The following is a 23,977-nucleotide window of genomic DNA, read 5'->3' on the forward strand; positions in this document are numbered from 1 at the left end:
TCATGAAAGATCTTCAGTTACTTAGGACTCAACATTGTTTAATGTATATGGTTGTATCCAAAACATATTTCACAAAGAATTAAAGGTAGCATTCAATGTTATATAACATAAACAAGTGGATTTTATGGTATATAAGTTATACTCTGATAAAGCTGGTTAGAAATGATTGCATAGCATATATTGTGCATATATGTTTGTATATGCATGTATGCAGCCCCACCCTGTATATACAAGAATGGGCAAATGTAGGCTTACAATTGCGAGTACACAAAAGTTTATTCTTAAGTTCTTTGTTTTTTAATTTTTATTTAACTCTTGTTCAAGTACAGTTTTCTTTCTTGTATTCCCAGCCCTGCCCCCGCCACCAAGTGTTCCCCACCTCCCTCCCATCTCCGCCTCCCACCCTAGTCACTGTCCATGTGTCCTTTACACTACTTCATGCGAGTCCCTCCCCCCTTCCCCTGCAGTTCTCTCCCTTCTCCCCTCTGGACCCTGTCAGCACCTTCTGTATTACAGTGTCTTTGGTTACATTTTGCTTGCTTCTTTGTTTTGTTGTTTGGAATCCTGTTAAAGGTGATATCATATGGTATTGGTCTTTAACCGCCTGGCTTATTTCGCTCAGCATAATGCTTTCCAGTTCCATCCATGATGTTGCAAAGGGTAGGAGCTCCTTCTTCCTTTCTGTAGCATAGAATTCCATTGTGTAAATGTACCATAGCTTTTTGATCCAGTCATTGACCGATGGGCATTTAGGTTGCTTCCAACTCTTGGCTATCGTGAATTGTGCTGCTATGAACATCGGGGTGCATAGGTTCTTTTGGATTGGTGTTTCAGGGTTCTTAGGATATACTCCTAATAGTGGAATTGCTGGGTCAAAAAGCACGTTCATTTTTAGTTTTCTTAAAAAGTTCCATACTGTTTTCCATAGTGGTTGTACCAGTCTGCAATCCCACCAACAGTGAGCTAGGGTCCCCCATTCCCCACAACCTCTCCAGCACTTGTTGTTTGTTTCTTTGTTTATGATAGCCATTCTGAGTGGTGCAAAGTGGTATCTCATTGTGTTTAATTTGCATCTCTCTCATAGTTAGCAATATCGAGCATCTTTTCATGTGTCTCTGGATCCTCTGTATGTCCTCCTTAGAGAAATGTCCGTTCAAGTCCTTTGCCCATTTTTTAATTTGGTTGCTCATCTTCTTTGAGTGGAGTCGTGTGAGTTCTTTGTATATTTTGGAGATTAAACCTTTGTCTGAGGTATCATTGTCGAATATGTTTCCCAAACTGTTGCTTCTCTTTTTATCTTGATACTATTTTCCTTGGCCATGCAGAAGCTTTTAAGTTTGATGAGATCCCATTTGTTTATTCTTTCCTTTATGCCCCTTGCTCTGGGGGACATATCAGTAAGAATTTTGCTGCGTGAAATATCTGAGATTTTCCTGCCAATGCTCTCCTCTAGGGCTTTAATGGTGTCATGGCTTATATTTAAGTCTTTTATCCACCTTGAATTTATTTTGGTGTATGGTGTAAGTTGGTGCTCAAGTTTCATTTTTTTGCATGTAGCTGTCCAGTTCTCCCAACACCATTTGTTGAAGAGGCTATCTTTACCCCATTTTATGTTATTGACCCCTTTGTCAAATATTAATTGACTGTAGAGAGTTGGGTTTATTTCTGGGCTCTCTGTTCTACTCCATTGGTCTATGTGCCTGTTTTTATGCCAGTACCAGGCTGTTTTGATTAGAGTGGCTTTGTAATACAGTTTGATATCAGGTATTGTGATCCCTCCTACTTTGTTCTTCTTTCTCAGGATTGTGGCTGCTATTTGGGGTTGTTTATGGTTCGATATAAATTTTTGAAGTGTTTGTTCTATGTCTGTGAAATATGCCATTGGTACTTTAATAGGTATTGCATTGAATCCATAAATTGCTTTGGGTAGTATGGATATTTGATGATGTTAATTTTCCAATCCATGAGCATGGTATATGTTTCCATTTGTTTGTGTCTTCCTTCATTTCTTTCTTCAGTGTTGTATAATTTTCTGCATACAGGTCTTTTACCTCCTTGGTTAGGTTTATTCCCAGATATTTTATTTTTGTTTTTACTGTATCGAATGGGATTTTTTTCTTGATTTCTGCTTCTTCTGTTTCATTGTTGGTATACAAAAATGCCTTTGATTTCTGGATATTGACTTTGTATCCCGCTGTTTTGCCAAATTCATTTATTAGTTTGAGCAGTTTTTTGGTAGAGGCTATAGGCTTCTCCATGTACACTATCATGTCATCTGCAAACAATGACAGTTTTGTTTCCTCCTTTCCAATTTGGATGCCTTTTATTTCCTTTTCTTCTCTGATCACTGTGGCTAGAACTTCTAATACTATACTGAATAGAAGTGGTGAAAGTGGGCAACCTTGTCTTGTTCCTGATTTTAGTGGAAAAGCTTTTAGTTTTTGCCCATTGAGTACGATGTTGGCTGTAGGTCTTTGATATATGGCCTTTATTACATTGAGGAATGTTCCCTCTATTCGCATTTTTCTGAGTACCTTTATCATAAATGGGTGTTGTACCTTATCAAAAGCTTTTTCCGCATCTATTCATATGACCATGTGGTTTTTGTCTTTGCTTTTGTTTATGTGGTGTATTACATTTACTGATTTACGGATATTGAACCATCCTTGCATCCCTGGGATGAATCCCACTTGGTCGTGGTGTATGAGCTTTTTGATGTATTGTTGGATGCGACTTGCCAATATTTTATTGAGGATTTTAGCGTCTATGTTCATCAGAGATATTGGCCTGAAGTTTTCTTTCTTTGTTGTGTCTCTATCTGGCTTTGAAATTAGGATGATGCTGGCTTCATAAAAAGAGTTGGGGAGTTTTCCTTCCTTTTGGATTTTTTGGAATAGTCTGTGAGGAATAGGGGTTAGTTCTTCCTTAAATGCTTTGGATTTGGAGAATTCTCCTGTGAAACCATCTGGTCCAGGGCTTTTGTGTGATGGGAGTTTTTTTATTACTTCTTCAATTTCATCTGCTCTTATTGACCTCTTCAGGTTTTCTGTTTCTTTTTCATTGAGTTTTGGAAGATTATATTTTTCTAGAAATTTGTCCATTTCACCTAGGTTTTCAAATTGCATGGCATACAGTTCTTCATAGTAATTTCTTACAATCTCTTCTATTTCTGTGGTATCAGTTGTAATCTCTCCTCTTTCATTTCTGATTGTATTTATTTGGGTCCTCTCCCTTCTTTTCTTGATGAGCCTACTTAAAGGTTTGTCTATTTTGTTTATCTTTTCAAAAAACCAACTCCTAGATTCATTGATCATTAGAATCGTGCTTTTAGTCTCTATGTCATTTAGTTCTGCTCTGATCTTGGTTATTTCCTTCCTTCTACTTGCTCTGGGGTGTGTTTGTTGTTGTACTTCGAGTTCTTAGAGGTGTTGGGTTAGGTTGTTTGTTTTAAATGTTTCTATCTTCTTTAGGTGAGCCTGAATTGCTATGAACTTCCCTCTCAGGACTGCCTTGGCCGTGTCCCATAAGTTTTGGGTTGTTGTGAGTTCATTTTCATTAGTTTCCAGAAGTTTTTTGATTTCTTCCCTAATTTCAATCTTGACCCATTCGTTGTTTGATAGCATACCATTCAATCTCCATGCTTTTGGGTGTTTGGGGTTTTTTTCCTGTGGGGTTGGTTTCCAATTTCATTCCCTTGTGATCAGAGAAGATGCTTGGTATGATTTCTATTTTCCTGAAGTTGTTGAGACTTGTTTTATGTCCTATCATGTGGTCTATCTTTGAAAATGTTCCATGTGCACTTGGAAAGAACGTGTATTTAGCTTCTTTGGGATGAAGGGCTCTATGTATATCAATTAGGTCCATTTCTTCAAGAGTGTCATTTAATGTTGCTATCTCTTTGTTGATATGTTGTTTGGAAGATCTGTCCATTTTTTGACAGTGGGGTGTTAAAATCCCCTACTATAATTGTGTTGCTGTCAATATCTTTATTGAGGTCCTCTAGGATTTTCTTTATATATTTCGGTGCTCCTATGTTGGGTGCATATATATTTACGATGTTAATGTCTTCTTGGTGGATTTTTCCCTTGAGTATTATGAAGTGACCTTCTGGGTCTCTCTTTATAGCCCTTTTTTTGAAGTCTACTTTGTCTGACATGAGAATTGCTACCCCGGCTTTTTTTTCTTGTCCATTTGCTTGGAAAATTTGTTTGTATCCTTTCACGTTTAGTCTGTGATGGTCTTTTGATCTGAGGTGGGTCTCTTGTAGGCAGCATGTGTGTGGGTCATGCTTTCTTATCCATTCAGCTATTCTATGTCTTTTAATTGGTTAATTTATTCCATTTACGTTTAAGGTTATTATTAAAAGGTACTTATTCATTGCCATTTGTGTACCTGTGTTCCTCTCCATCTCACTCTTTTCCTTCCTTTCCTTAAAGCAGCCCTTTTAGTAATTCTTGTAGAGCCGGTTTTGTGGAGGCGTATTCTTTTAGACTTCTTTCATCTTGGAAACTCCTTATTTGGCCTTCTATCTTGATTGAGAGCCTTTCTAGATAAAGTAGCCTTGGTTGTAGGCCTCTGTTTCTCATTACTTGGAATATTTCCTGCCATTCTCTTCTTGTTTGGAATGTTCCCATTGAGAAGTCAGTAGCCAACCTTATTGGGACACCCTTGTATGTTACTTCCTTTTTCTCTCTTGCTGACTTTAGGATTCTCTCTTTGTCTTGGAGTTTTGCCATTTTAATGATGATGTGTCTTGCAGTAGGCCTCTTTGGGTTCCACCTGCCTGGGACTCTCTGCTATTCCTGGATTCGTGTGACTTTCTCTCTCCTCAACTTAGGAAAATTTTCCGTTATTGCTCTTTCAAGTAGGTTTTCTATCCCTTGTTCTTCTTATTCTCCTTCTGGTATTCCTATTATTCAGATATTATCATGTTTCATATTGTCTTGCATTTCTCTTAGATTCACCTCATTTTTTCTGCTTCTCTTTTCCATTACCTGGTCTGTCTGGGAGATTCTTTCCACCCTGTCTTCAAGCTCACTTATGCGGTCTTACGCCTCATCAATCCTACTCTTCATACCTTCTACTGTGTTCTTCAGTTCAGAAATTGTATTCTTCATTGCTTCTTGGCCTTTGCTGATGGTTTCTATTTCCGTTTTCATGTTGGTATAATTTGCAGAGAGTTCATTGTAGCTCCCCTGTAGTTTCTGGTAGCTTGTTGTAAGCTCTTTGAACTTCCTGATAACCAGTGGTTTGAATTCAATATCTGATAGTTGAATTGCCTCTGTTTCATCTAACATTCTTTCTGAGGCTTCCTCTTTTTCTTTCATTTGGGCATTGTTTCTTTGTCTTCCCATTGTTTGTGATGCTCTTCTTGTTTGCCTCATCTTCTTAAATTGATCTATTCTCATACCCTGCATTTATGGTGTGAACTTCTGTGGTAGGATACCTGTGAAATTCAGTGGTACAGTCTCTTGTAGGTATCTTGGTGTTCTCTGCTTCCACTAGTCCTCTGGTTGGTTTTCAGCTAGTCAAACCTTTTCTTCTGGTCTCACTAGCTGCAGCAGCCTGAGGGGCTGTTAGTGTGGCTTTTCACGTGCCTCGATAAGCTCGACTGGTCTCGCCAGTACCCCCCCCCCCCAAGCTCCAGACTGGCACCTCTCCCGCGCCCTACTGAGAGCAGAGTTTCTCCCAGGCTTTCCAGCCCTGGTCTGGCATGAAGGCGTGCACTCCCAGCCAGGCTTTCCTGCTCTTGTAGGCTTGGGTGCGGACCCTTCCCTGTGTTGTGGCCGAACACACAGGGCAACTCACAATTCTCCCAAACCAACAGCCACAGCCTGACTCCCTGTGTTTCCCTGTCTGCACAGGCTGAGTAGGGATGGAGCTGGTGACTGGCTCTCTTCCAGGGGCCCAGCCAGCAGCCTGAGACTCCCCAAGACTGAGAACCAGTGCAGGTCCCACGCCGCAGGGATCACCCGGGCAACTCTCAATTCCCCAAGCCAAGATCCGGCGCAGACGCTGCACCGCCGGGAAAGCATGGGCTACCAGCGGTCGGTCAAGTGGAGGGTCGGCGCAGGCCCCTTGAGGGCCAGGAGGCACGGGCAACCCGCAGCCACCCAAGCCGAAGGCCACAGCTTGGCTCCCGGTGCCTCCCAGTCTGCGTTGGCTGAGCAGGGATGGAGTTGGTTTTCTCAGGGTGAGTAGGGATGGAGCTCACACTGGCTCACTTCTAGAGGTCCTGCCAGCAGCCCAAGATTCCCCGAGACTGAGTGTCGGCACAGGCCCTGCGAAGCAGGGAATACTCGGGCAAGGGAATGCTTGGGCAACTCTCAGGTCTCCCAAGCCGGCAACCTGACTCCACAGGTTATCAGAGCTTTCTGGTTTGCTTCCGAATGCTCACTCCTCTCTCTGCCACTACTGGCAGACCTATCTCTTATGGTGTTTTCCAATCTGCGCCCTGCCAGATGGGGGTGGGGGCGCCGGTGACCAGTTCTCTCCCAGACTTGGTGTTGCCCACGCTCGGCTCTCAGAGACTGCGGCACCGGCCAGGGCCCAGCGCAGCCTGGTAGAGGGCCTGCTGCCGCCTCTGTGCTGCTCTCTCGTACCTTGTTCATCCGTGGTCATCTCCTCTCCTCAACCTCTGATCATTCAGTGTCCGCTATACTCTCTGGAGTCCTGCCTTCTTATATGCTGGGTCCCCGTTGGGCATCTGCTGTGCTGCTCCACAGATCAGCCAGGTACTTCTCCAGTGCGTGGAGAGAAGCGAAATCCTTCGTCCTACTCCTCCACCATCTTCCCCTCAGGTCCTTATGCTCTTAATTATTGTATTATTTATTATCATTATTAACCTACTTTTGCCTACTCCTGCATGAATACTGTGTATGTGTGTGTATATACTCTCAGCCTCCTAGAAGTCAAAGCAACCAGATACATGAAACAACAAAAATTCACATTTTCTGTAAGGAAATTACTTTTTGAGGAGAAAATATGCTTTCCCTTATTTAGGTCTACCTGAAATATCTACATGATTTTGAACCTGTGGTTCTACAGTGGATGACGTTCTAAACACATCCCTACAACAAGGTTGGAAAAAGAGGAGGAGGAGAGGAGCAGAGACTAAATTACCCAGCATTGCAGGGCCAGCAAACTCTAACAGAGGGCTTGAAAAACGATTCTGACTTGAAAAACTCAGATGATGCAACTAAGAGAGAGAAACAGACAGACAGACATTTGGGGATCATCAGGTCCCCAAACACTAATTTTGGAGCAGAGGATCAGTGAGGGGCCATGAGCTAAGGGTGGCATGGGAGAGAGATAGAGAAGCAAGCTAAAGCCAGGCATCTCCACCGTGGGCCTGTAGGACTACCCTCCTCTCCCACACCTACCACACTAGGGAGCAGCTTATGGACAAGACCAGGCACAGGACTTGGTGCTGATCTACTGGCAGGAGTATATCCCCCTCTATTTCTGGCTTCCATCTCTTCGAGTGTCCACTGTTCTCAGAGGCTGTCTCCTGTATTTGTTCCATCCAGTCCCTTCAAAGACCTGACCAGGGTAATTTAGGTCAGCTCAATACTATGTTTCAGGGCAAATGTGGTGTCTTCCCCTCCCCATCATCTACCAGGGGCTGGCCGTACCTGCTCACACTGAGCACCTGTTCCTCCAGGCTGCGCAGTAGAATCCCTGAGGAGGTTTGAGGAGCTGGTGCTTTGGCTCACACTCCAGACCAATCAAATCAGAATCTTCTCAATGCATGGGGCCTCCTGTGCCAGGCCGGGCTGCCCAGAGAAAGGCTGGCAGGGAGGTGGGAAGAGGCCATGAGAATGGCATTGTAATCAGGGAGAAGGGCACTGGGCACACACCATCCACCTGTTCTTTCCAGGACATTCACCCACTCGGGGATGGGGTTCTGAGAGAAATTTGGGTGCGGCCACATTACAAAAGGAAGAGTAGCTTCAGCAACCTCATCTTCACAACATGACAGGTCTCCTAACAAGCTCTTCAATGAAAGAATAAGATTATGACATAGACTGAGTCTAACGAGCTGGAAGTTTATACCTAATCAGAATCATAGAATTATAGCAGATATAAGTTCAGATCTGGAATCCTGAATTCAAGTCCTAAATCTAGCATGTTCTTGCTGTGTGATCTTGGGCAAGGTACTCAACCTCTCTGAGTTCAGTTCCCTAGTCTTTACAAGGGATATGGCAACAGTTCATCTCTAGTGTGAGAGCAAGTGGCATAAGGCATGTACAGCTCCATGCCTGGCACACAGCAAGCCCTGCTGTTAAAGGGAAAGCATGATTATGGAGATTAAGAGGGATGTCCCAACTCCTGTGGGTGTAACAGTTCTCTCTCACATTCTACAGACAAGACAGAGAAAGAGCAAGAGAAAAAGAGGAAGAGAGCACAGACCAAAATTTGGGAAATCTGTCTTAGGAGATTCCTATGAAGAGGCCAGAATGAAAGGCAAGGCCATACTGCCTGTGCTCAGAGGCAGGGCTGGACAGGAGAGCTCTTAGACAGGTGAAGATGATTTCCGCAGGGAACTGCATGCCTAGTAGACACTGGACTTCCCTGTGGAATCAGCAAACCATCCGTCAACTTCCAAAATTCCAAATGAGGAAGGGACTATATGGTTTCCAGGCCCTCCAGACTCATCTTTTCTGGCATGGAGATTTGCCAAAGCCCTCCTTCAGACTGGGCCAGGGGTGGAGAGTTGACTTACGCCACCCAATCCTTGAGAAAGAGAGGACTGGGATGAGGAGCAGGAGATCTCGTAGCATGTTGGATGTAGCAGTAAAATGTGGACAGGAACCCAGTAGCTCATAGGGCCATAATGATGATTCAATGATACAAGGCATATTAAGACATTAACACAGAGAAAAAATTCGGTACACTGTTCATCATGGTTGGTGAATTATCCACCTTTTGAGGTTCTCCATCTTTTATCTTTCACTCATCACAAAGATGCCCTGACATGTTTTAGGTCATCTTTTATTTTTTCCAACTTTGTAAAGTAATTTTTTTATTTAAGTTATCTTGAAGACCCTAATTTTGATTCTGCAAAGTGTGCTGTTACCATTCAAACTCTGGGTCAAATTTTCTAAGCTTATATATACACACATATATGCATTTTCTTTTACACTTTATTTTTTTATGGCAGTCACACTAATCGAATATGGTCATATGGTTTGGGGGACCAAATACATTTACCTCTATGACCAAACCAATTAACAGCCTAAAAATGATTTCTGGCTTCTAATCACTCGTTTTGGAGAAGGAATTGGGTAGACTGGCTAATTGAAGAAGTACTTCAGCAGAAACTGAAAAGTGGTAGAGTGGAGTAAAGATGCTAATTGGGAATTAACAGTGTGGATCTGGGGTGGATTGAATCATTGTGTGCAATCTATGGCCATACCATACTGAACGTGCCCCATCTCATCTGAATCATTGTGTGGACACAACCTTCAAGTTGGCCAGATAAAAATAAGAGCACCATGCAGTGATACTCAGAGGATACAATTTGATTAGTTCGTGACTTATTATGTAAGCTTTCCATATTTAAAGAAAAAACCCTTCACATGCTTGCATACTGTATAATCTCAACTATATGGCATTCTGGAAAAGGCAAATCCGTGGAGACAGTAAAAAGGCCAGTGGTTGCCAGAGGGCAGGGGAGATGGGAGAATGCAGAGGGGTTTTTTGGGTAGTGAAAATACACCATGTGACACTACAATGATGGACACAGGTCACTACGTATTTGTCCAAACCCACAGAACATACTTCAACAGTGAACCTGAACGTAAACTGTGGACTTTGGGTGATAATGACGTGTCAGTGTAGGCCCATGGATTCCTGTGAACATATCACTCTGGTGGGAGATGTTGCTAGTTGGGCGGCATGGATCCCTGTGATAGATAAACTGAGTTTTCAGATCAGAGAGGTCAGGTTGACAGGTGTTACTAAGATTTGGATCTTTTTAAATAATGCCATGTCACACCTTAATCAAGTTGAATTTTTGCCCAGTAGCAGAGAAAGCCCATGGAAGTGTGAAATGGTTTTATTTTTGTTTCTGTTTTTAAAAAAAAAATTTATTTTAATTGTTGTTCACAGACAGTTTTCTGTCTTTTACTCCCATCCCAGGAAATGGTTTGGAATGGAGGTACTTTCAGCCCAGTCAACTCTGGATCTTAAGGACTTCTATTGTTAAGCAAATGTCCCTACACCTAGGCAAGGAATGACTCACAGTGACTTGTTGGGATGGGGGGAGAGGAAAAGGAAGGAGATTTGAGCCTAGATTGCCTAGCCCCTGTGTTTCAAATGAAGATGTTCAGTAGCATTATTAATGTTTCACTGTTTGATTGGGAAATGCAAAAGGACCACAATTTAAAAACTCTGGGCTGTATCACTTCTAACTACTGATATTATGGAATTGATATGAAAGAATTGGTAGCTATTAATTCCAGTTATTGAAGTGTTTTTTTGAGCTAAATTCAATATTGTTGAAACTTGTGCTTAGTCAATTTCCTTTTAAACATGTGTTATAGTACACAAAACTGAACGGTAGAAATAAAAGCAGATTTAATTGACTGATTTTTAGACAGTTCCCAGGAAAACAGACTGATAATTGATGTCTTTTACCAAAAGAAAATACAATGAAACACTCAAGGGTCCATTACTCATTTCAACAATTAAGCTGCAAAAAGCAAGCCTATTTCTCTTTGATCTGAGAAATTAAGCCAGGCTCTCTTTGATCTGCACACCCTCCTCCCCTTGTTGGTGGTGCTGTTACAGACACTAAGAGCAGTGGAGACTTGTGGCTTAGTGGTCATACATTCAGGAGCCAGGCTACCTGGATTGGAACCTGCATCCACTGCTGCAGGACTCTAATGTTCACCTATCTGATCCTCCAGCTCCTCATCTGCAAAGTGGAGATAGTAACAGCACCCACCTCATAAGATCATTGTGAAGATTAAATGAACAATGCATATAAAACACTTAAGAAAAGCCCTCAATGGTCAAAATGTATCGCCATCCCTGCAGTGGTTTTCAATCCATGATGAGAAACTGGACGGGGTGAGGGGGAACTGAAATAAAAATTAAAGCACATTTAATCATACCAACCACCTATATGTGTACACCCAAAATATTTACCCTGGGTGTTGGACAATTATAACCTACAGATTTCTGCTATCAGGTTTGCTTTGGATTATGGGTTACACTGTTAGTAACCAGGAATTCATCTTAACAGAGCTCTGAATTTCTGAAAGAGCACAGAAAGATGCAGTTGAGATGGACATGGAGGGCAGCAGGAACTATGACAGCACAGTCATTGGACCAGTGGCCATGAATTATCACCTAAGACAGAGTCTCCATGTTAATAGGCGCTAGCTGGCCTTCCAAAAAGAGGACCGAATTTAACTTTGTATCATTTTCCCCAAAGAGTCAGGCAACATTTTAAAGAATACAGAGACTTAAATCCCCACTTTGGCCTGTGTATCAAGACACACCAGTGTTTTCTTACTTTTCTCAAGGAAACTGTGTATTCCGTATCAGCTTTTCAGAGTCTGTCCTGTCACGCTGTCAAAGGGCTGAATGGGAAAGTGCCCTCGCCCCCTGGCCACAGCCAACCAAATCACATGGATGGCTGAGCCATACTGACCCTTCAGCTTCTCTTTCTTGGGGTTTAAAAATTCTAGGATGTTTTTGAACTGTGAATTAAACATTGAGGATTGGACAGTGACACGCAGCTGAGGAAGGTGGTGTGACGCACATCCGGGAAGCAAATAACACAGGTTGGAAGCCCCAGGATGGAGACAATGGTTGTCGGGCTTCTGGAAGCTTTTGCATTCCAGCTGCACTTCTTGCCTTTGGGTGCTGGGAGATGCACAGAAACACGCCAGATCTTCCCAGCAAATGCCCCTTTACTCACTCTGACTCGATAGTCTACTTCCTGCAGGGCAGAGTGTTATAAACCTTGAGTTCCAGATAGTTCATTTTTCTTAATATAATTATTTTTGTTGGGAAAAATGGACCCTTATAATTTCTGGGTCTGTCATTTACTATTTTCTGAGGAGTGAATGTAGGGACCACAGCAACAGAGTCACTCACTTTACTGAGAAGAGACCTAGAAGAATTCATAAAGTGAAAGAGCCTCATAAGAATTTGGGAAGAAGAGCTGGCAAAAATACCCAGCAATCGGAATTGCATATGAAAGACTGGAGGCTGGGAGGAAGGAGCAGTAATTGGGGTGGAACCAAAGAGAGAGCAGGAAACCAAGATCAGACAGCAAATGTCACAAGGTTCTCCAGGAAGAGGATTAAGGGGGCAGGTAGCAAAGACGGATCTGTCTATCTGTGAACCATGAGATAGAGGAGCTCACCATATGGTGCAGGAATAGATAGCATAGCAGGCTGAAGTAAAGAGGAGTGTTTCTGTCTGCAGGATTATGTAACCACATCCAGGGTATGTGCGGGTATGTGTGCATGTGCATCCACACCACTGAAATTAAAATTAGGATAGATTCCCACCACAGGAGTGCCAAGACTTTAGAAAAGGCCTTTGTCAGTGGTTTGAACTAAACTGACTTTGATCTCTTCAGAAGCTTCTTCCTGTCCAAATTCAGGGTTGTGCTTGGTTCCAGCAGAAGGTGCTGTCCTCTGGGGCTGGAGTTCTGGACAGCTCGCTTGTGCGCAAACCCAAAAGCTCACACTGCTAACCAGGTGATTTTTCAGGAGACAAGCTCACAGGCTGCTGAGGGGTGTTCTGTTGGGGTGCTGGTGCTGGCCAGCTTCACCAAACACACTCAGCACAGTGTGAGAGGGGAGGGGCACAGCCATTTTAGGGGCTGACAAGGTATTTTAATTTCTTTTAAAATCACAAGAAAGAGAGTTTTACACTGAAGAAAATGCTTTAACACACATTAATATATTCATCCTTATAATGATGCAATCACAAGATACAATTTTAAATCTTTTTTTCAAAGAGGAAGGAGTTACCCACAGATGTCACTATGCAGCTCTATAGCAGTTTTGAAACTGCTATTTCAAAAAAGAAAAGACTAGCAGTTTGATGGGGATAGGTGGCCCCCAAAGTAGAGAAGAGTGCTGTCAGTGATGGAAAGAGGCAACCAGAATCACTAAACTTAGTTTCAAGTCCTGGTCCTGCCTCTTCCCAGCTATGTGGTCTTGGGGAGGTCACTCAACCTCTCTGACTTACAATTTCCATAGAGGTATAATAGGATCGATAACAGTAGCTATCTTGCGGGGCTGTGGTGAGAATTACTATGATGTAATACATGTGACTCCACAGCATGGTCCCTGGTAATCAGTAAAGTTGGAGGCAGTGGGAGTAGGGAGAATGAAATGGAAGATAGAGTTAGTGAGGGTTAGAAAAACATGGAAGTTAAGGTTTGAAAAGAAACCAGCTGAGGAGTCACTGTACACACTAGGGATGCCTCCGAGACTTGGAGGATCCCATTTGCTGAAGCCTGCAAGAAGAGTCTAGAAGAGCAAAGGCTAGATGAGTGACATCCATTCTCATGGGCCCTCCCCGGAATCTCTTCTGATGGCTCACAGTTTCAATGAGTGTTTGCACATAGATGGGTAATGGACAGGCACAGAGTGATGAGTGAAGAACAGAAAATCTGGAGCTATCATCACTATGGGCAACACAGTGTGTCTAATGGCAGAGGCTCAGAGAAAAACCAAGGCATGCAAACTCTGCCTAGTGCTTAGGGAGAAAAATGAGAAAGTAAGAGGATAAGATGGTTAACCTCACAAAATATGTTTGTGGTATGGAGAGGGGACCACTGTATAGATTAGGAATGTAAGTGTTAAGTGTCTGCAATCAAGAACCCAAGATCACACATATCTAAACCAAACTTGGTCAATTAAAAGCTGTTAAAGAGCTGTGTGACTTTGGTAAGTTATTTCCACTTTCTGCATCTCATTTCTTCATCTGTAAAATGGGGATAACAGTAGCCACATTACACTGTAAGTATGAGACAATACATGTAGAGCACTTACAACAGAGCCTGACACACAGTAAGTACTCGAAACATCGGGTGGTATCATCATCATTACTGCTGTCACAACCACCACCACTTACAATATACATGCCATGAAGACAGATGTTTCTGTCTGTTTTGTTCACAGCCATGTCCTCTGCACCTAGAAGAGTGCCTGGCACACAGTAGATGATCAATAAATACTTCTTAAATGAACAAATCCTTAATTATGCCTCTCAGAAAGCAGTTATTATAAAACTGATAACTTCTCCTTGAATGGGAATAAGGGGTCCAATCTTAGTCCCAGTTTCTTTCTCTCATGTCTGTCCTCTGCTGTCATAAACAGCCATTACACCTGTACCTGAGTTCTGGTTAGGAGGTAGGTGATCACTAATAACCAAGGAGACAGGTGTTTCAGAAGTTGCTGAGGACAGAAGTCATAGTGCAAAAGGATAAGGCATGGGTGCATGGGGAGGGAGTGGAGGCAGCCAATCTCAAGAGTGGTCTGATTCTCTGGCTATATTCAATAAATAAAGAACAGAGAAGGAAGGGTAAAGATCACAGGAAAAAATTTTAAGGATACAGGATATATCAAGTGTGCTCCTCATCTAAAGGAATAGGCATGGGGGACAGGGAAGATCAGAGACTTTCAGTACCTTCCACATACGAAGAAAAAATGTAGCAAAAACACTTCATGTTCTTAGAAATACAATAGTAATTGAAGTACCAAATGTCATTGTGAGTGTAAGATCTTCAGAAAGTTCTTCACAAGATGTGGTACATGTACCATAAGCAGTATAAAGACAGAATTATTTTTCTAATAATAAATTATCCTTAAAACACATTAAAATAAATATATAACAGGCAGATCAAGCCTGTGGTTTCACATATATTATTGCTTCAGGCAATGCTAAGAAAAAAAAAAAGAAAGTCATCTAAATCAACTAAAGAAAAATATTTAAGATAGCATAAAGTAGATACATATATGGCCAAGATAAACAGGTTCACAAATAACTAATATTTAGGAAACTTGGCCAAGGTTGTACTCAACCTTGTTGGCAGTTTGAAGTTTGAGCTAAAGGAGCTGGCATCAGAAACTTGGAGAGCAGCACACAAGTGCTAAGTGTCTAGTGGGGCTTTAGTGGACCAAGCCACAGCCTAATCCTCAATGGCCTCCTTAGTGACACTCAGGCCCTCAAACACTAGAAGGAAATATCACCAAGAGGAAGAATCTGAACTCTTCTGTTTGTAGGGCATGTAAACTGAGAATTATAAGGGGGGCAGTCAGAAGGTTTTTTGTGTCCCTAAGAAAAATGCCAACAGCAGCTGAAAAGTAGAGAGTGTCACCGAGACCACTAGCTTTCCACCAGAATTGTTGTCCCAGCCTCCCTTGCACTGAGGCATGGCCATGTGACTAAATTCCCTCTAGTAGGGAGCAGGCAGAAGTGACGGGTGCCACTTCTAAACTAAAACTTTTAAAAAGTAACATACTCTTTCTCCATCCACCCTCTGAATGTATACAAAAACAAGGCCATAGGAATTAACGGAGCTACATAAGATGAAAGGAACCTAGGTCCCTCAACCACCATATGGAGAACGTGGGTGAGGCCAGGAACACCCACCTTGTACTGTTACATGAGTGAAAATGAAGCTTCTGCAGTGTCTGAGCCAGTATACATTTGGGGTGTGTGTTACAGAAATTGAATGCACACAAGCTAACAAAGCAGCTTAGGTGCCCTGGCCACCACACAGATCAACCATTCCTGGCTTGATCAGAAAGAGGAGACAGTCTAAGACCTTCATTTACTCCATCCCTTCTTTGCGTAGTTAACTTATCCTTTAGGTGTGGCTCAAGAGTCACTTTGTTATGGAAGCCTCCACTGCCTTCAATGAGGGCCTCTTTGACTCTCATAGTACCAATCAAACTCAGTGGCACTTACATCTGTCTGCTTTTTGATTAATGTGTACACCCCCACAGGATTTCAAAGTATGCATTTTTCAAAATTCATAGGTTGATACACTTATTTCTGCCCTTCACTGAAGAATTTAGGGGTAGAGTATAGCAATGTCTGCAACTTGCTTTGAAATGCACTAAGAGTCTACGGCCATACCACCCTGAACGCGCCCGATCTCGTCTGAAATGCACTAGGAATGGGTTAATCTGGAGACAAACAAATAGATAGATATGTAATAAAGCACATACAGTGCATTATCATGTTAATTGTAGAGTCTAGGCAATGGGTATTATGGATGTTCATTATATAATCCTTTCAACTTTTCTGAACTAAAAATATTTTATAATAAAAATTTTGGAGAAAGGTTCAATGAGATTAGGAACAATGCATGTATTGCATAATCAACATAGATAGTACACATCTGACAAATTACAGATTTCGAGCACAATTTGAGCTCCAGGAATCACTCAACAACCAGTGAGGTTAAATTCCTGGGAAGTGTCATGGTTGGCAAAGCTGGAGAAAAAGAAGTCCTAAAAAACAGAGAATGAAAGATAACACTATTTTATTTTTTCATTGCTTATTCTAATATAGTTGCCCCCATTTCTTTTCTTCTCTTTTGCCCACCTTCGCCCAACCCACCCCTCCCTCCCACAGTCAATTCTCTCTCCATTATCCACGTCCAGGGGCCATTCGTAAATGTTCTCTGACTACTCCCTTCCCCTTTCTTCCACCATTTCCCCTCCTCCCTTCCTACAGCTATCAGTCTGTTGTTCCATGTTTCCATGTCTCTGTTTCTACTTGTCTCATTAGTTTATTTTGTTCATTAGACTCCAGTTATAAGTGGCATAATATGGTATTTGTCTTTTACTGACTGGTCTACTTCACTTAGCATAATAGTCTCCAGTTCCATCCACGCTGCTGCAAACGGTAGGACTTGCTTCCTCTTTCTGCTGTGTAGTATTTGATTGTGTAAATGTATCACAGTTTTTAAAAGATTTTATTTCTTTATTTTTACAGAGAGGAGAAGGGAAGGAGAAAGAGAGGGAGAGAAACATCAGTGTGTGGTTGCCTCTCGCTTACCCCATCCTGGGGACCTGGCCTGCAACCCAGGCATGTGCCCTGACTGAGAATGGAACCAGTGATCCTTTGGTTTGCAGACCCAGGCTCAATCAACTGAGCTACACCAGCCAGGGCGTACCAGTCTCTTAATCCACTCATCTACTGATGGGCAATTGGGCTATTTCTAACACTTAGCTACTTTTGTAAATAGCATTGCTATAAACTTGGGGTACATAAGTTATTTTGAATTGTTGATTCAGGATTCTTAGGGTATAGTCCCAACAGTGGAATTGATGGGTCACAAGGCTGTTCCATTTTTATTTTTATGAGGAAATTCCATACTGTTTTCTACAGTGGCTGCACCAATCTGCATTCCCACCAGTGATGCACTAGGGTTCCCTTTTCTCCACATCTTAACCAGCAATTGTTGTTTATTGATTTATTAATGATAGCCATGCCGACAGGTGTGAGGTGATAGCTCTTTCTGGTTTTAATTTGAATCTCTCTGGTGGCTAGTGATGTTGAGCATCTTTTCATATGCCTATGGGCCCACTCTGTATGTCCTTCTTGGAGAAGTGTCTATTCAGGTCCTTTGCCCATTTTTTAATTGGACTGCTTGTCTTCCTGGAGTGGAGTCGTATGAGTTCTTTATATATTTTTGAGATTAAACTCTTGTCCGACGTATCATTGGCAAACATGGTCTCCTATATGGTTGGTTCCCTTTTCATTTAGATGATTTCTTTAAATGTGCAGAAACTTTTTAATTTGATGTAGTCCCATTTGTTTATTTTTTCCTTTATTTCCCTTGTCCTAGGAGATATATCAGTAAAAATATTGCCAGGTAGGATGTCTGAAATTTTACTGCCTATGTTTTTTTACTAGAACTTTTACTAGTATCATGACATATATTTAAAGTCCTTTTACATTTTGAGTTTATCCTTCTATATGGGATAAGTTGGTCATCCAGTTTCATTTTTTTTTTTTTTGCATTTCCAATCCAATTATCCCAACACCATTTATTGAAGAGGGATGTTTACTGAAGATGGGGTGTTTACTGAAGAGGAAGTTAGGATGTTATCCCAACCTCCATTGTATGCTCATGCCCTCTTTGTCAAATATTAATTTACCATAGAGACATGAATTTATTTCTGGGCTCTCTATTCTGTTCCATTTTTCTAAGTGTCCATTCTTCTGCCAGTATCAGGCTGTTTTGATTACAGTGGCCTTGTAATACAGTTTGACATCAGGTATTGTGCTCCCTCCAACTTTATTCTTCTTTCTCAGGATCACTGAGGCTCTTTGGGGTCTCTTTTTGGTTCCCAAATAAATTTTTGGAATATTTATTCTAGATCTGTGAAATATGCCATTGGTATTTTAATGGCATTGCATTGAATCCAGAGATTGCTTTGGGTAGTATGCACATTTTAATGATCTTAATTCTCCCAATCCATGAACACGGTATATGCTTCTATTTATTTGTATCTTCCACAATTTCTTTCTTCAGTGTTCTACAGCTTTCCAAGTACAGGTCTTTTACTTCCTTGGCTAAATTTATTTCTAGGTCTTTTATTTTTCTTGTTGCTATATTAAGTAAATGGATTTTTCTCAGTTTCTCTTTCTAATACTTCATTATTGGTATATAAAAATGCCATCAATATCTGCATGTTAAATAATAAGTGAATAATACATCTGACCACTCTGTAACAACAGTTCTAGAAAGCATGTATCTCCAAGTCAGCCAGACATGCCAAGAGGCCCTGCTCTACTGAGATGATCCCTCCAGGTAATCCTCTCGGGAAAGCAAACTCTCTAAAGCTCCCTTTTTAAAAAGTTCCGAAACAGAGCTTTCTCATTTGGCTCTCAATGGCTTTCACATTTGCTTTCTCCTTTTCATTTCCACAGCTCTTAGCAAAATGCTACGTCACTCCCTAGGCAGTTCACCAATTGCCATGGTGCTCCAGAGCATGTTTTTCTGGGCCAGACCTGACACAGTGGACCTGGGGGAGGGGAAGGGTGAACAGGTTGGCCCACAGGTCATCCACCTCACCTTTCGGAGGGGGACAGCAACCACCCTGCTGCGTTCTTCCCTTTAAGGGGATTGATCTATCTGCCTAACTAGACTGCAAAATGTTAACAATGGGTGTGTAAATACAAAACCACATTAACAGGAAACTACGATTGGCAAAATCAGAGTGGCAAAGGATTACTACTTTCTAAAGTATCACTTTAGAGGTTCTTATTATCTTAGTTGCTTTCATGGCATATGTCATCATCTGTGATTTATTTGATACCACATCCCAAGTCTGAAACAGAACTCTCAATTATTATAATAGTTTCCATGGAAACATATCACCTATTCTCTCTCATTCCCTTACTGTTCCCCAATGACCCACTCTCCCACCTCCCCACCCGCCCCCGCAACCACAACCTTCTCCATGAGGCCCTCTGGAGCTTCCATTCCTTAGTCAAAAACTCTTCAACCCACCTTTTGAGGTAACAAGGCCAAGAATAATAATGCACAATGTTAAATTGTAACAAGTATAATTTAACATTAGACTTGTCAAATTAGTGTACAGACATTGAAAAGATGCAAATTAAATGAACAAAAGCATCCATGTGTGAGGGCAGTGGCAGTGAGGGGACATGAAAAGAGTGAACCCCGGCGGGAGCAAGACTCCTCAATATTTACCCTTTGAATATAATTTTAATTATGAACCATGAATGTAATGCTTACTTAAAAAGTATGATTTTTTAAAAACTTACCAACAGCCTCAGCTTATTAGAACCTCTTCATTTAGGCTGCTTTCTTCCTTGTCATCATGGAAACCACCCATCTTTGGGGTCTAAATGCCTTTCTGCTCTTCTTAGCATTTTAAATCCCTTGACCTCATCAATTTGTTTTTCATACCCAGGCCTCCAGACTCCTTCTTTCCCACCCAGGTTACAACCCTCTTCCTGCTTTGACTTCCTTCCAATCCAGTCTAGACACTATTTGTATTCTTCTATTCATCCCACTTTTACTGAGAACCTGCTAGAAGCGGGCTCCATTGTCTCAGCACTGGGCATCCCTCATCCAAGAATCCTTACCTCCCTTATTATCCTTATTATTGTAATCTCCTGGTTCACTGGTTCTCTAAGCTCTCCCCTTAGCTCAATTCACCCTCCACATCTCCATTTCCACATACAGGCTGTTCAAAGCTGCTGGCAGAAAAGCACACAGAGGTGTGGACCGTTACTACTGCCAACTGCTTATTTAGTGCTTGGGGCTGCCCAGCAACCTTACTGCACATTCCTGCTCTCAACTCCCATTCCAGGGGAGGCTCTTCCAACCACGGGCCGGATCTCTGACTCTATGCCAGCAGATGACCTGTGACTGAGAAAAATCTGTACATTCAGCCTAGGCCCTGAATTAATTCAATCCATAGGCACTGGAAGTACAGTGATAACACAACAGAGAAGGTCCCTGCTCTTGTGGCAGTCAGATCTTTGGAGGAAAAAAAACAGACAAACCAATAAACAAACAAGAAAAGTATCATCTGGCAGTGGCATGCTGTATGAATTGAATATAAGGAAGAATGAGGGAATGACTCTCTGAGAAGGTGGTCTGGGAAGGATTCTCGGAAGAGGTGACGTCTAAATTCAGATGGGAATTACCAGGAGCCAGCCATGCATCACAAATGATCTAAAGCAGGAAGGAGCTTTGTATGTTTCAAAATCCCGAGAACCCTTATTGTGGCCCAAGCACACTGGGTAACAGGAGAAGAAAAAAAGTCATCAAGCAGAAATTACATCAAGGATTATCATAAAGAATGATGTCAGCCAAGGACATAGTATAGAGTTGACTCTAATTGTGACCAGATGTCATTGGAGTGTTTTAAGCAGAGGCATGTTTTGACCTAATGCAGTATTAAAAAAAATGATTATAGCTGCTAAGTGAAAGATATATTAACTATAGGTCACAAATGTGGAAGCAGGGAAACCACATAGGAGCTTCTGCAGCATCCAGATGGTATATATGGTTTAGGTTAGGGTCTCATCAGAGAAGATGGAGGGAAATCGGTTCACAACATGCTTTGAAGAAGCAGGTGTCAGGACTCACCAATTGGTTATACATGCTGGGGTATACGCTGTTTGAGAAGAACTTAAGGATAACTCTCAGGTTTTTACCTAAGCTACAGAGGTGGGAAAGAAATTTATATTTTTACACACCTGAGTTCATGGTATGAGATTTATACTAGACATATTTGTGGCACAGAAAGGGATTAAAAGTCTCAAAACAACACTAAACAAGTCAGGAATACTCACACCACCATCTCAATTTCAGTAAAACAGCATCTCCCAGTATCTATAAAACCATCCAGAATGACTCTATGAGTCCCAAGGCTGTCCTTCAACTGTGTTACTGTGTGAAAGGAACTGTCTCCATTCTTGGCTGCAAGAGTGATTTTTTCCAAAAAGCAAATCTGATTGCATGACATTTCTCTGCTTAAAAACTTTCAGTGCCTCACCACTGCACTGTGAATAAAATCCAAACTCCCCATTAGAGCTCATAGGCTCTGCATGATCAGGCCCTGCCCGCCTCTGCTATTTCACATCCTACTACCTCCCTTACTCATCACATTTTGGCCCCACACTTTCTGATGGTGCCTAGAATGTGTCAAGCCCTCTCCACCCCAGGACCTTTGCATGTGTTGTTCTCTCCTAGCTCTTTGAATGCATGGCTGGTTCATTCTCATCCTCACATCTCAGTTTGTATGTCACCTCCTTAGGCAATTGGAGCAGGTCCTCTCTTGGTTTGTCTGTGGCACAGCACTCTACTCATTTCCTTCAGTGTTCACCACAAACTGTAGTTAGACCTGTTTACTTTTTACTCTCTCCCTCACTAGAATGCAAGCCGCACAGGAGGAGCAAATGTGTTTGCCTTGTTACTCATGTCTTCTGGAGCAGGTATCATCACCCAGCCACACTATACCTTGCCAAAGCTGCCTTTCCCAAGCACCATCAGGAAGTTAAAATCACTCAGCTTCATCCGGTCCCTGTTCCCATTGTTGTCAAATTTGGCTATGGTGTTGGTTGTCTTTTCTTCTGGAGCCTTGGTTCCCTGGCCAATCTTGGCTCTCTGGAGGGGGAAGCACACAGACACATCATTAAGGTTTGAGGATGCCTTTGTGGGAAAACACATGTAGACACTGCACACTGTGGTTCCTGTCACTCATGGTCCACCTTCACCCCTGGGAAAAGCATGGCCTATATCCATTCTGCAAGGCCTAAACATGGAAACCATCCTTGACACCTCTAATTCTCTTGTAGCCCTCATGTCCACACCAGAAAGTCACTTTTTCTTCCTAGCTGCCTCCAGATTTCATCTTCTTTCTGTCTCTACCAACATCACCTGCCATCACCTCTCATGTGGAAAATCTACCTCAGTTCCTTCCACAATAGGGTTCCCATGCAGCCAGAGCAAGCTTCCCCTTCCTCACACCCAACCAAGTCACCCCCCTGCTTAAAATGCTTCATTGGTAACCCATTCTTTTTACGATAAAGACTTCAGACTTTTGCTGTCCAATATGGGACAGGATATTGGCCAGCAAATATCTGGGCCCTCCCTAGCTCTCCAGTCTCATCACTTCTTAGATCCTTCTTCCCTGCAACCCAGCTTCATTCTTTCACCTCCCATCTCAGGGCCTTTGCAAGTGCCATGTGGATAGCTATTCTCTCACCTTCTTTCTCCAACTTAGTTACCCCCAGTTTCACTTCCTCAGGGAAGTCCTCCTTGATTCCGTGTGTCTGAACCAGTTGTCCCTACTTGCTCTCTTCATCCATTTCACTTCCCATTTATATTGGATGATAACTACCTGTTCACTTGTTTCCCCCAGTGCACTGAAAACTCTGAGGGCATGGACTATATCTCATTCTCCACAATTTCCCTAGTATATTTCAACTAATATAGTTTCTGGCTCTATGGGTAAGTGAATGGGCAAGCGAGGCCCATGTGTGTCCTCAGTGCACTGGGGGATGGACCTGCTTATGGGAGCAGTAGAACAGTGACTCAGATGGCAGCAAATGCTCCCGAACAAGGACAGAATGGGAGACCAGCAGTCGCCAGAACCTTGTTACTGATTTGCTTCTAGGAGTGAGAAACTTGTGGCATTAAAAGCTGTTTACAATCCTGACTCTGGGGTTATGATCCCAAGTTCACAATGCTCCTTCACCTAACATCACAGACCTTTCTGTCTCTCTCATAGAAACAGCCAATGGCCACAGATAACCTGGTCCTCCTGCATTCTCTGACTTCAGTCCCTTCTCCTTGCTGCCACCACACTGGCCTCACTGCAGTTCCCTGAAAGCACCAACCACACTCTTGCCCTAGGACCTTTGCAGTTGCTGTCTTCTGGGCCTGGAGTTCTTCCCAGAGAACTCCCTCATGAGAAAAGAGCCTTTCACCAAGTGTCCAACATGATATCGCTCTCAGTAATCTCTCTCCCCTTATTTACTTCATTTTCTCCATCTCTTGTCACCACCTTATAAACCAAATATTTACTTGTTTCTTAATTTATAGTCTTTCTCCTCACACTAGAAGACAAACTGAATGAGAGTTGCCCAGTGCAGAGAGGCACTTACTTACATTTGGTGAATGAACTTTTCTAAATTTCAGTCACCTTTTCAAGGAAATGAGTTAATCACATGAGATAATACATTACAAAGTTCTCAGCACCATGCCTGCCACTTAGTAGATGCTCAATAAATGGAAGGTATTATTATTGTTGTATTGTTTGCTTTTATTTTGAAGACAAAGTGGCAACAAAAAACTTTCCAGGGTTTTCAATATCATGGGACATTAATTCATTCAAGAAGTACTTATTGAGTGCCTGCTACATGCCAGGTATTGCCCTATATTTGGAGGATCTATCAGGGAGGAAAGCAGATAGCCATGCTCAAAGAATTTGCATTC

The 23,977-nt window shown here is 42.2% G+C and overlaps 1 protein-coding gene across 2 annotated transcripts in view; it reads right to left on the minus strand.

The window, feature by feature from the left end:
• Positions 1 to 23,977, minus strand: part of PRKCB (protein kinase C beta) — a 347,363-nt gene that overhangs the window by 62,343 nt on the left and 261,043 nt on the right. For both annotated transcript variants that reach the window (XM_037070671.1, XM_037070670.1), the window contains exon 9: positions 21,998 to 22,144. In XM_037070671.1, the coding sequence (XP_036926566.1) occupies positions 21,998 to 22,144 (147 nt within the window). The remainder of the gene's footprint in view (positions 1 to 21,997; positions 22,145 to 23,977) is intronic.

This window comes from Sturnira hondurensis, unplaced genomic scaffold, assembly GCF_014824575.4.
Source record: "Sturnira hondurensis isolate 20B ecotype Veracruz unplaced genomic scaffold, ASM1482457v3 Scaffold0018877, whole genome shotgun sequence".
Taxonomy (NCBI): Eukaryota; Metazoa; Chordata; class Mammalia; order Chiroptera; family Phyllostomidae; genus Sturnira; species Sturnira hondurensis.